Source organism: Pezoporus flaviventris, unplaced genomic scaffold (assembly GCF_033815535.1).
Source record: "Pezoporus flaviventris isolate CSIRO_AGI_PZ_B2104156 unplaced genomic scaffold, CSIRO_AGI_Pfla_v1 ptg000007l, whole genome shotgun sequence".
Lineage (NCBI taxonomy): Eukaryota > Metazoa > Chordata > Aves > Psittaciformes > Psittacidae > Pezoporus > Pezoporus flaviventris.
Genome location: NW_026892555.1, coordinates 96,619,613 through 96,632,383, shown reverse-complemented (window position 1 = coordinate 96,632,383; position 12,771 = coordinate 96,619,613). Strand labels below are relative to the sequence as shown.

General features: G+C 41.5%; 1 protein-coding gene across 2 annotated transcripts in view; it reads left to right on the top strand.

The window, feature by feature from the left end:
- Positions 1 to 7,718: 7,718 nt before the first annotated feature.
- Positions 7,719 to 12,771, top strand: part of RECK (reversion inducing cysteine rich protein with kazal motifs) — a 49,174-nt gene continuing 44,121 nt past the window's right edge. For both annotated transcript variants that reach the window (XM_061449620.1, XM_061449618.1), the window contains exons 1-2: positions 7,719 to 7,895; positions 11,595 to 11,653. In XM_061449620.1, the coding sequence (XP_061305604.1) occupies positions 7,817 to 7,895; positions 11,595 to 11,653 (138 nt within the window). In that variant the 5' untranslated portion in view covers positions 7,719 to 7,816. The remainder of the gene's footprint in view (positions 7,896 to 11,594; positions 11,654 to 12,771) is intronic.

Sequence of the window (12,771 nt, the reverse complement as noted above, 5' to 3'; positions counted from 1 at the left end):
TTTTCCATTCAGGTGTGGTTTTTTTGCACGTGCAGTCATGTCATGCTCTGTTAGAAAAGCTACACTGGGATCTCTTGGGAAGGGAGAGCTTTTTCTGCCAGAAGCTTTACAGCTATTGATGTTTACCCTAGGTTTACAGCACAGTACTCTCCCGTCTTGTGCTAAAAGTCCAGGATTTGGGTATTTCGATTCTGGTTTTGCTGCAACTGATTGTCCTACTTAGATTGAAACAGGACATCTCCCTGCCAAAAAAAAAAAACACCCATATCTACAAAGACAGAGAATTATTCTGCGTGGAGGATCACGAGCATTCAGTTCTTGTAAAGTATTTTTATTAGTCTCAGTCAAGATCTTCATTGCACTATGCATGCTTAAAGTTTGGCATTTCCCACACTCAGTTTTGTATGTGTCTTATTTACTGATGCATTAAAATAAACAGTTTATAGAGAAGGAGGACTCGCTTGACTGATCAAGAAATCAGGCCAGGTTGGACAGGGCACTAAGCAACCTGGCCTAGTGGAAGATGTCCCTGCCCATGGCAGGAGAGCTTGAACTAGATGATCTTAAGGTCCTTTCCAACCCAAACCATTCTATGATTCTGTACCCAAGAAAAGTAAATATGTGCATTTTAAAGGGAAACTATTTTAATTCTCAGTTATCAAAGACAGTAAGAACTTAGCTCCGAATTTTTTAATATATAGAATGATAGACTAGTTTGGGTTGAAATGGACCTTCAAAGGCCTTCTAGTCCAATGCCCCTGCAATGAGCAGGGACATTTCAACTAGATGGTAGGGGAGCTTTAAAGTTATTCTTTAGGATCTGAAATCTGATCAAATATGGTGTGTTTTCAAAATTTAGAGGTTATTTTGCTGTAGTGGGCATTATTTAAAGCTGCCTAATATAAAAAGTTCCATTTGATCCTCATGTCCCTGTGTCATGATGATGGTAAGGACAACTGCATATGGAGAACCCACTGGCCCATATCACAGTGTGCCTGAGCAGGTGCAGACTATGCTGCGTGTGCCCAGCTCTCTGCAACCAAGGAGCATTCAGGCAGCACTTGCTCCTGCCAGCCCACTGCCTTATCCCAGTGCACTACTCCTTCTTATCAAAAACCACGACTCCCTCTCTCCATTCTTGTCAGATGCATGTGGCTTTTCCATTCCTAGCAAAGATATCAGTTCTCTAATAACCTCCATCACTGTTAATATGTAAATTATGCATATATATATTTATTACAAACAGTTACAGAAGTTAGACTAAGTAAAGTACCTTTTGACATTTTTATTAAGGTATTTTGAGAAATATTCAGGATTAATTCATACTAGCCAAATTCTACCCTAATTCGCTCATGTCACTCAAGTGTAGGTATAGATGGGAACAGGCTGTTCTGTAATTCATAATAACTATAATGTCATCTTGACAGAGCTTGCTAGCTAATGTATGGAATAGCAAGAAAAAAAGAATTTTATTTTAACTAAAGCTGATTAGTTTTAGTTAGCTTAAAATTGATTTAAATAGTACTACACAAACTGGTAGCAAAAAAGTGGTATTTTATGCCTTGCCCTTTCTTTTTTATCTGCCAGTCTACACTGACTTCTTTTCCTGTTTGAAACTAGAAGCAACTGCATAGTTGTCAATTAGCAGCATAAATGATTTCATACCACCCACACCCACTTTTGCAAAGCTTGCAGACTGTATTCATACGGAAATGTATGTATAGCAGTGAATGAATTATACAGAGTTCTTCAAAGATTACTAATTGAGAGAGTAATGTAATTGCTAAAACATGGAGGAAAATGTATAAAGGTCTTCGGATGCTTTAAAATATCTCAGTGTAGGTGCAGGTTATGATGCAATTTTTAACGCAATCCCACAGTACAGCAAAACATAAAAATAACCTTTGGAAAATATTCCAGCAGCAATTTGGCCCTTAAGCACCATATGGAGAAGTAACTAATCCTATATACAAGTAGATGATTCAGTAGGATAATCCACAGAAGAATTAGCATATGGCATTCTCAGTGTTCTTCAACATATCCTTTTCTATCTCCAGCCCATACTTATGATATGCTGGCAAATGCACTGCTGATACGGAAGCCTGACTTGAAAAGCAAAATGAATATCCATTCTATCTGTATTCAAAGACACAGATGTGTCATCACTTGCTAAATGCTGTTATTTGTCCTCTTGGATGGTGAGCCAAAGCCAGAAAGAAGATAGGATTTTGACTGGCCCATCTTTACTACAGTACAGGTGTGACAGACTTCATATTTAGACACTTGAGTTTAGATTCAGATTTAGGTCATTAAGATGGTTGAAGGATTTGACTGGACTGAACATGATTCTGGTTGAAGTATTGGTTTTCCACATTTTGAAGAGATCAATTTTCTGCTCTGCAAACTCTGGAACTTTCCAATATAGTTTCTCTTGTTTTCAATTGCTTAAACTGGAAAGAAAAAGAAAGCTCTATCAATCCCTCAATGTTATTCCAGAAATCAAATTGAAATTATCTTCTGTCTCATTATAGAGCTTTTCACAAGAAGGTGCTCCACATGCAAGCAACTCTGGCCTGCCCTGTGTTGAAGGCAGCAAATTGATAGTTACATTACTACATAACTCCATTATAGACAGTATAGAGTACAAAATTCTATACAGCATACAAAGCAGTATAGAGAGTAAAATGCATCTGACCAAATAGCATAAATGTAAATGTATCTTCCTGACATTTGTTAGGGTTTTTTTTCTACCATCGCCTTCTCTAACATGGAAGGATAATTAGGCTTTACTGACACAGTTTTTCTATGTCAAAGAGAATGAATTGTCTTGATGCTTCCACCAGTCAACAACCTGTTTTTAAATTATCCCTTTCATAAGCTCTGTTACCAAGAAGTGTATTTTACTTCACTGAGCATTCTCATTAGAAGGGAAGCAGACATGTTTCTAATCCCATAACTGATTTCAGGGGTTTTAAATTTAGACTGACAGGCGACTTCAGTTTCAGGTTATTTGCTCTGTTGAGAAAAGTTATGAAAGGTAAAGCAGAACCAGATTTTTATTTTTTTTATGGCACATTTTATGAACATCAAAACTTCCTGTTTCAGCAAACATGAGATCTATTTTAAATTCTTTTCCAAATGATGGAATAGTTTCTTAACATACAATGACAGAATCTTGTTTACTTTTTTACTACTTTTCTAGCAAATTATAATTAATTCTATACTCCACACTTCTTAATCACTTTCAGTTGGCTGTCCTTCCAGACTTGATGTATGCACATTAATTGTTTGCCTGTGGCAAGATTTTATGAACTCTAATATGCACCACATGTTCGACTTGCTTAAAATTAATTGCAGACATTGTATTTAGCATTAATGTACATCTTTATTGGCTTTAATTTCACATCTGTCTTGCTTTATATACAACTTTATCAGTGTAACCGATGTGTGTAATAGCAACCACCAAACCTTGCTTTTGTATTTGTGTTTTACCTATTAATACAATTTTCTTTCTGTGGTTTTGCAAAAAAAGTGAAGTAATTTGAAAATAAATTAATCTTTCTTATTCGCTATTTGGAAAGTCAACTGCAAAATACTGTGTGAGATCTAGTGGTGAAAAAATAAAGCAGCTATGGTTTGCCTGTACAAAAAGGTTTGCCTGTTTAAGAACAAAATCTCTTTGAAAGAGGATTTGCTGTGGTGATCCATTCTTAGAATGAAGAAACAAGAGACCACCTCACTTACTAGCTAGCAGCTTGCTAGGGCAGTCCCACAGATGGTTCCACAATTCCTACCACTTCAGGCACAGGCAGGCACATTTCAGGTAGCTGTCAACCCCTACCTAGCTGCAACACAGAGATGAAATGGAAACAAGCCTCAGCACAGAAAAGCTACTCAACATGCACTAAAAATCTGGCATCGGCTTATCATGCAGGTATCTAGTTGCTGATACACAGATTAGACAAATTAATGCAAATTAGGGTATGTCTGCAAATTGTACGGTGTAGATATCTAAGAATCACAGCAGAGCAATTTTTAACATGTTTGTAGCTAAAACACAATGGCTTTAGTAGTTACCAAGAAGGAAAATGCTACTGGCTTCCAGAATGCAATAAGAATACAAGGTATACATGGTGAAAACAACCTTTTATCTTATAAAGTACCATGTTGAGAGGGGTGACTGTATATTGGTTCTTAAAGATCTTAAAAAGTTGCGAAGCCAGATTTATGGTGCACAGAATTCATGTACATCTCAAACCAGACATACTAATACATTAAATTCAAATATAGAACAGTATAGAACAGTATAGAAACACATAGAGATATGCCACATTGGAGCACCTCCTGTATGAAGATAGGTTGAGAAAGTTGGGGCTGTTCAGCCTGGAGAAGAGAAGGCTGCGTGGAGACCTCATAGCAGCCTTCCAGTATCTGAAGGGGGATGCTGGGGAGGGACTCATTATTAGGGACTGTAGTGACGGGACAAGGGGTAACAGGTTCAAACTTAAACAGGGGAAGTTTAGACTGGATATAAGGAGGAAATTCTTTCCTGTTAGGGTGGTGAGGCACTGGAATAGGTTGCCAAGGGAGGCTGTGAATGCTCCATCCCTGGCAGTGTTCAAGACCAGGTTGGATGAAGTCATGGGTGAGATACTTTAGTGTGAGGTGTCCCTGCCCATGGCAGGGGGGCTGGAACTAGATGATCTCAAGATCCTTTCCAACCCTAACCGTTCTATGATTCTATGATAATATGGCATTGTTTTACTTTCTGAAGGGATGCTGATCAGGTCAGATCTCTTCCAGTAAAACGTATGTGTGGACCAGGAATTCAGACCATGAGTACATCAAAAAGTTCACCTATTGCTGAAGGAGACTTCACATAAAATACAAAGTAGTATTCCAACCTTTTAAAGTTTCAGCAATTTTTAGGATAAGAAAGCAGGATCAAATGCTAGTCAGAACAAAATACAATGAACTAACTGTTCAAGCTAATACAAAATAATATAGATGAAGGAGCAGATTTTATTATATTCTAAGCAACAAGAAGTACAGCATATAGAAGAGAATGACAGAATCATGGAACTGTTCAGATTGGAAAGGACCTTAAGCTCATCTAGTTTCATGGGCAGGGATGCCCCACACTAGACTAGGTCACTCAAAGCCCCGTCCAGCCTGGCCTTCAACACTGCCAGGGATGGGGCAGTCACAGCTTCCTTGGGCAGCCTGTACAGGGCCCCACCACTCTCACAGCAATGAATTTCTTCCTTATATCTAACCTAAATCTCCCCTGTTTAAGTTTAAACTTGTTACTCTTCGTCCTATTACTACCGACCCTGATGAAGAGTCCCTCTCCTGCATCCTTATAGGCTCCCTTCAGTTACTGGAAGGCTGCTATGAGGTCTCCATGCAACCTTCTCTTCTCCAGGCTGAACAGCCCCAGTTTCCTGAGCCTGTCTTTTTATGAGAAGGAATAAAGTATTCCTTGTCCCTCAGCAAATGCCAGGAGCAGCAAAAAATAAAATACATTTGCAGAGGAGTTTCTGTCTTATCACCAGACTTCAAAAGCATGCTGTCAGTATACTTGCTTTACAGTGAAGTATTTACTTATTTCAAGCCCCCAAATTCCACTTCTCATTGTTCTCATTGGTTTTGTTTTAAAAAGACCAACATATACAGTTTAACAGGAAAATGGTGTGCAGATCCAACATCCAAACCCCCAACGAACGAAAAGTCTTTGCTTTCTAGAACAATGAATGGGGTTAAAATTCATACTGTCCTTACTGAAAGCCAAATTTTAAAACCTTTTGTTATTTCAAAGTTCAATTCTCTTCTTTAAAGTAAAGGAAATAATTTCAGTGGTCTGTTATTTCTTCTGGAACTGACATGGTGACTTAAGTGATAATGCAGAGCATTTATATTACCAGGCATACTTGCACCTTTCCTCTGCCTATTCATTTCTGGGGTAAATTATTGTTGATAATGACTTCACACATAAATGGCATTCAGCACATTCATAGCAGAGTCCACCCTCATCAAAATGAAGCCAAATTAAACCATTTAGCATGGGGGGGGGGGGGGGGGGGTGGAAATTGCATCTAAGCAGTTCAGGCCCCTTGTATTTTCAGAGAAATGAAACCAGCCTGCAAATTTAAACATCTGGCTAATTCTGCTTTTGGATCTACTGCCACCTCGTGGACTCGTGATGAATTTTAAGTCCCGAAGTACTTGGCAGATGGAAAATTAACAAAAACTAGCCTCTGGGGCAAAAGCCCAGCTATCTAACTGACGTGAAAGCCCACTTACATAGAGGATCATTACTGTCCTGGTGTGGAAAGATTGCTTTGTTGTTGTTTTTGTTTGAGTGTGGGGTTTTTCTGGTTGGTTGCTTGTTATTTTTTATAACCAGGTTACATTTGCCACTTTTCAGCTTCTTAAATTCACAATTACAGCACCAACTTTAATTTGACTTCAGATTAAAATACAACTAAATCACAGAAGCACAGAATGGTTTGGGTTGGAGGGGAGCTTAAACCTCATTCGGTTCTAACCACTAGAGCAGGTTGCTCCAAGCCTCATCCAAGCTGGCCTTGAACACTGCCAGGGATGGGGCAGCCACAGCTTCTCTGGGCAACCTGTGCCAGGGCCTCACCACCCTCACAGGGAAGAACTTCTTCCTCAGATCTCATCTCAATCTCCCCTCTGTCAGTTTAAAGCCGTTCCCCTTGTCCTATCACTACCTACCCTTGTCAAAAGTCCCTCTCCAGCTTCTTGTTGGCCCTTTCAGGCACTTGAATCTGCTCTAAGGTGTCCCCAGAGCCTTCTCCAGGCTGAACAAGCCCAGCTCTCAGCCTGTCTTCATTGCAGAGCTGCTTCAGCCCTCAGAGCATCTTTGCGGCCTCCTCTGGACTTGCTCCATCAGCTCCATGTTCTTCTTATACTGGGGCCTCAGAGCTGGTGGGGTCTCATGAGAGCAGAGGGGAGATTCCCCTCCTTCGACCTACTGGTCATGCTGCTGGTGATCCAGCTCATGACACAGCTGGTTTCTGGACTGCAAGTGCACACTACCGGATCATGGTGAGCTGCTTGTCAGCGAATTCCCGTAGGTACTTCTCAGGGCTGTTCTCAATCCAGTCCCCCAAGCCTGTATTTGTGCTTGTGACTGCCCTCATCCATGCGCAGGACCTTGCACTTGGCCTTGTTGAACTTCATGAGGTTCACACCGACCCACCTCTCCAGCCTGCCCAAGTCCCTCTGGATCCCAGCCCTTCCCTCCAGCATGTCTGCCACACCACACAGCTCAGTGTCATGGGCAAGCTTGCTGAGGGTGCTCGATCCCACTGTCCACGTCTCCGACAAACATGTTGAAAAGGACCGATCCCAACACGGACCCCCACGGGACATCGCTCGTCACTGGTCTCCACTTGGAGACAGACCCATTGACCCGCGCGGGCGGGCGGCGAAGGCCCTACAGAACCGGTGCCCTCGGGGCAGCCCAGTCCCGCCATCCGCGCCGCAGCACCGGGGAGGCAGCGGCTCTGTGGCGGAGCAGGCCCCGCCGCTTTCTGCCCGGCACCTACCCCGCCGAGCGGCGCAAGACACAGCCCCCCGCGGGGATGGCGGCGGCGGCGCCCGCCCGCTGGAACGTCCGCGGCGGCCACGGGGAGGAGGCGGGACCTGACGGGGGAGCCGCAGCCAATGGGGGTGTCAGGAGGCAGCGCAGGGCCGGGAGCGGGCGCTGCCGGCGTCAGAATCAGCCAGTGTGGCGGGCGGGCGGGGGGCGTGAGGCGGGGCCGCGCGGCGAGCTCGCGGCCGGGCCATGGCGGTAACGGCCGCTCAGTGGCCGTGGGGCCTGCTCTGCCTGGCGGCGGCCCCCCTACTCTTCCCTACAGTAGACGGTGAGTAGCGAGGTGCAGAGGATGGAGGGGAGGTGGTTCCGCGGGTCCCTCTTCAACAACATGGCGCAGAGACGAGGCCGCCCGCGGGGTGCCGAAGCCTTGGGGCGGTGGCGTCGACCGCGGGGATGGGGCGCGGCCCGGCGCCGCGGGTCACTCGTGTCTCGCCGCAGCTGGGGGCGGGCTGCCTGGAGCCGCGGGGTAAGGAGGGCGGCATCGTGGCATCGGCTGCCGCCCGCACCTGCCCCACGGGAGCGGGAGGGTGGTGGGCGAGGGGCCGCCAAAGGTGAGGGTGGGGGCGGCTCCTTGAGTGCCCGCGGGGCAGCGTCGCCTTCCTTGTGTCGGTCCTTTTACCGCTGCTGCTGTCTCGGTGTCGTGTCCCCCCGTGGAATGCGCCCGCCTGAAACCCTGACGTGAAGGCCGGCAGCCGGAGGGAGGAGGAGGCTTCAATAGCTGAGATAGGGAGGATTGGGGTGCAGGGGTACGGCCGTCTCGACCACATCCCGCCTGGCAGTGTCATGGGATAGACAGACCTTTTATACCTGGTTACATGACTTGAGAGGCTGGGATTCGTGTCTTCGGCTGTTATGCTGGCAGTAGGTAAATAACCAAGATTGTGGTTTGAAATGGAGAAAAGCTGGTGTCTTGCTCCGTATCAGTAAAACCTGACTTAGAGATTGCTATATGAAGTGTCAGAACAGGCCTCGTATTCCAGGGCTTGTATTCCTTGTGGTTTTGCTAACCAATAAGAAAAATGCTATTGAACAGGGTATTGGATTTTTTTTTTTTTTTTTTAAGTGAAGGGAAGACTTTTAATAGAGAGAAAGATGGTGGTAAAATAGTTTCCTGTGTTACAGTTGTGATAGTAGATAACTTATTGACAGGACCAAAAAATAACTAAAAGAAGGCAGCACAAGCACAGATATTGACATATAGCTTTTAATAACCAGATCATGCTGGTAATGCTGTTGGGGGAAGGGAAAATACAAAATATGTAATACTTTACAGCAGAAGACTGCAGTCATACTGAAGCATTTATGGGCATTTCATTGTTCTACGCTGATTTCTAGTGAGGCACGGTTTTAGGAAGTAGTAGTAGCAGTAAAAGGCTACTGGAGTGAAATGTGACATAATCTAGTTCAATTTTTGCTTGATAAACCTACTTATATTTCTGAAATAGCAGATCTTATCAAAGAAGGAAGCGTAGCTATTTCATAGTTTGGACATGAATAAAATTTTGAAATGAAACCTGGAAATTCTTCAGTAGAACAGGAGAAGATGGGAATAAGAAAGTAAGGGACAGACACAGAGATGTCATATGACATTTCAGAAGAGGTTAGCTGGAAAGAGGACTGAGGAAGTGTGTTTGGAATGGATATTGTTAATAACTTCCATTTCTGACTTAAGCAGGGAAGATCTCTCTGGGCGAGTTTAACTTGCTGCTTATTCAAGGTACCATCAATTGATTAGGATTTTGTATAAAAGTAATTAAATTACCATGAGGTGTAGCATATTGTTACTTCATTGTTTGGGATAATAGGTAAGACTTGAAATTCAGCAGTGGAAGTGATTGAAAAGAACTATCCTGGATGTGTGTTAACTCATCATAGAAGGATTGGAAGGCATTGAAAACTAATGGGTAAGAGGCCACAGAGTATTAAATAATCTGTGTGAAGGAGAGTTTAATAAACATACACTGTTAAACATATGCATTGTCTCCTAAGCCAGTGTAAATTCTTTTCATAGGTTGGGAACTCCTGAATTCTTGGGTCTCTTAAACGTAGCAGTTACTCTCAATAAAAATATATATAGTGAAAAATTTCTGGGATGGTGAAACAAAACAACAAAACCATGATAGAATAGACAGTGTTTCTGTTTGTAAGCCTATGCCTAAGCATGTTTGGTTGGGGTTTTTTACTTATGAAATTACTTTGCTGGGTATCTTCTTGTGAACCTGAATGTTTTACCCCGTGCTGTGTTAATATGCTTGCACTTTGCATAGGCACTGAAATTTAGAAACAAAATAAAGTGCAACTGTTGCCTTAAGAAAAAGCAGTGGCTTACTGAGCATAATGCAGAAAAACCTACAGGTCCCCATATGTATCCTCAAATCAGAAAGATTTTTAAGCCATCTGTGTCATATATCTCAATCCTTTTCTGAGATTGTAGAAAACTGGCAAAAAAAAATAAAGTAAATTTCACAATTTAATTCTTTCATCATGTTGTAAGCATTATTTTGGTGCTCTCACCATTTATTACAGGCATTTTGCTATGTTGTTTCTAGTTACTAATGGAAACATTCACCAATAGAAGAAGCCAAAGTAAGACTTTCAATTTCCTATTTGGGAATGGTAGATTTTTGCATTAAAATACAGCTTGGTCCTGTAATAGGCATTTTAAAGCATGACTATTTCAGGCAACCTTTTACATGTTTTACTTTATTCCCAGTTCTTAAGTGTTTTCAGGTTTGGGGGTTTGGTTTGTTTGTTGGGTTTGTTTGTTGGTTTTTTTTTTCATTTTTAATAGCATTTCAGTATTGGAGAATTTTGGTGGTAATGGATTCTTCTAGGTTTTAAATTGGGTATCTTGTAACAGCTATGAGCTTTCAGATGAAAGCACTTGTATGTTGTGAAATTATCAAGGAATTCATGCCAAGATCCTCCTTAGTAGTTCAGTATCTCTTTAGTAACTAGGTACTGTGAAATACAACTTCATGTGTGATATCATTGTACAGTTGTTTTTTTTTTTTCACTGTACATGTTGCTTTTATGTTGTATCAGTGTCATGTGTAGTTCAGATACAGATGAGCAAAAATCTGTAATCATTAAATGACCATGTGTGTGAAGAAGTAAAAGCTTTCAATGAAACCTCTGCATGTCTGTTTTTTTGTACACTGCTCCAAACACTGGGCATTGAGGATGAAAATGAATATCAAGAAGTTCTGCAGTTCATTTTGTACCGCCAAGCTTAACCCTGAATGAAGGGATGGTAGGGGAGACAAAGCGCAACAAAGTACAATGTTAAAAATGCCACTTTAAACCTTAGTGTTTCATGAAGTCTGAGTGTTTTCAGTTCTCACTCATTTTCCTGTTGATGTGTTCGTATCTCTGTTTTGCTCTATGACTTCCATCTGGTTAGACAGAACCACTCTTGATCATCCATCACTAGTGAAACAATTTACAGTTTTGATCCAAGTTTTTAGGAAGCTAGAGTTCAGTGAACAGCTGTGTTCACCTCTGTGTGAAAAGGAGTTCTGTGAGATGATTCAGTTTGCAAAGGCATATAGTTTCTATGGAGATTTTGGGGGGGGGGGGTGGTGTTTACTTTTTAGTATTCTGTTCTTTCCTCCCTCTCTCTCCATTCCCCCCCCCAGTAATGAATTGCCTGATGAAGGAATCTGGCAGGTGCCAAGCTAGTTCAAGTTAAGCAGCAAAAGTGGAGCTAGAAGCAGAAGGGGAGTGAGATCTCCTTTTGGTGGCAGTTGAGTGTTCAGGGCTAATTCTGTGAGACTCCGTGAATGGATCTGCAGCAGCTTTGGAACAAAAATTTCTCATTTTTTTTTTTGTTTCTGGGAAGGAAAATTGCTTATGGACCAGACAAATCATCCTGATAGGCCATCAAGTGGACACTCCTGTTCAGAAGTGACAATTAAGTGCTTCAAGTCTTTTAAATGTCTTTTTCCCTCCCCCTGCTTTTCTGTAGGCTTGTCTTGTTGTTACCATGCAAAGGACAACTTAATGTGCCGTGATGTCTGTGAACAGGTAAGCTTGTTTGAAATTTGGGTTATCCCTGAGAGTTAAAATTTTGCCTTAAACAATGATGTAGGAAGATTAGGCTTATAAACAAATGCATTCCTGTGTAAATACTATGAGTGAATTATGAGATGTAATATTATTTTTTATATATATATAATTTTATAATGAGAAAGGTTTAAAACTATAGTCAGATTTCCTTTCATAGGTTATGGAGAAATTGACATAAATATCTGAGGTCAGGGTTTGGACAAGAAGTGCTAAGCATGTTAGGAAATGGGAGGGGTGAAGGTTTTTTACCCAGTTTCTGGATCTTGTATGTTTCCAAGTTCTGGGGAATTTAAAATGAAGAACAGGATGTTGGTACTGTTCATTCTTCCTGTCAGTTCTTGTTTGTTAGCTAAGTATCTAAGATAATCATTATGATACATGGCTTTTGAATCCAGCAAAAAACTTCTTGCTTACTCTGTTCATAAGGTGATAACAAAGGGTTGTTTGTGCTGGATTTAAGCTTGGAAAATATTTTTCCACAACTTATGTTTAGATTTCTACCTTTGGATAGTATGTTGTACAGCTGTGTATGTTTGTATTTATATAAATTTATATCCATAAAATTTTTGCATCAGTAAAGCATACATATACGTATACACAGTTTTTATCGTTACATTATACCTCCCCCATTTTCATGTCTTCGTTGCCCATTTTGGGGCTTGTCAAGCACTAAACCTGGTTATGATCAAGCTTATATTTATCTGTGATTGTACTAACAAAACTTTTAGTTTAAATTTACCTTCTCCCTCCCTAATACATTTGTAGAACACAACCAAATTCCCTTTCAGCTTTCCTACTGTTAGGCCAAACAAGGAGAAGTCTTACGTTTCCTTTGCATAAGATATTCTCTGAATTCCTATAATTATTGTTGCAGCCCTTCCAGTGTAATTTTCTCTTTGAATACAGGTAAGCAAAACTGTACATGGTATTAAAACCAGAAGTATAGCACTCAGTCTTAAAAACTGTGTTACAACATACGTGTAAGTAAGAGCAAGATATCCACATACAAATTTAACTGGCAAGTTTAGTAGCTGGATTTGGAATAATCTGACCAATTGTTTCTTCTGTTCCATTGG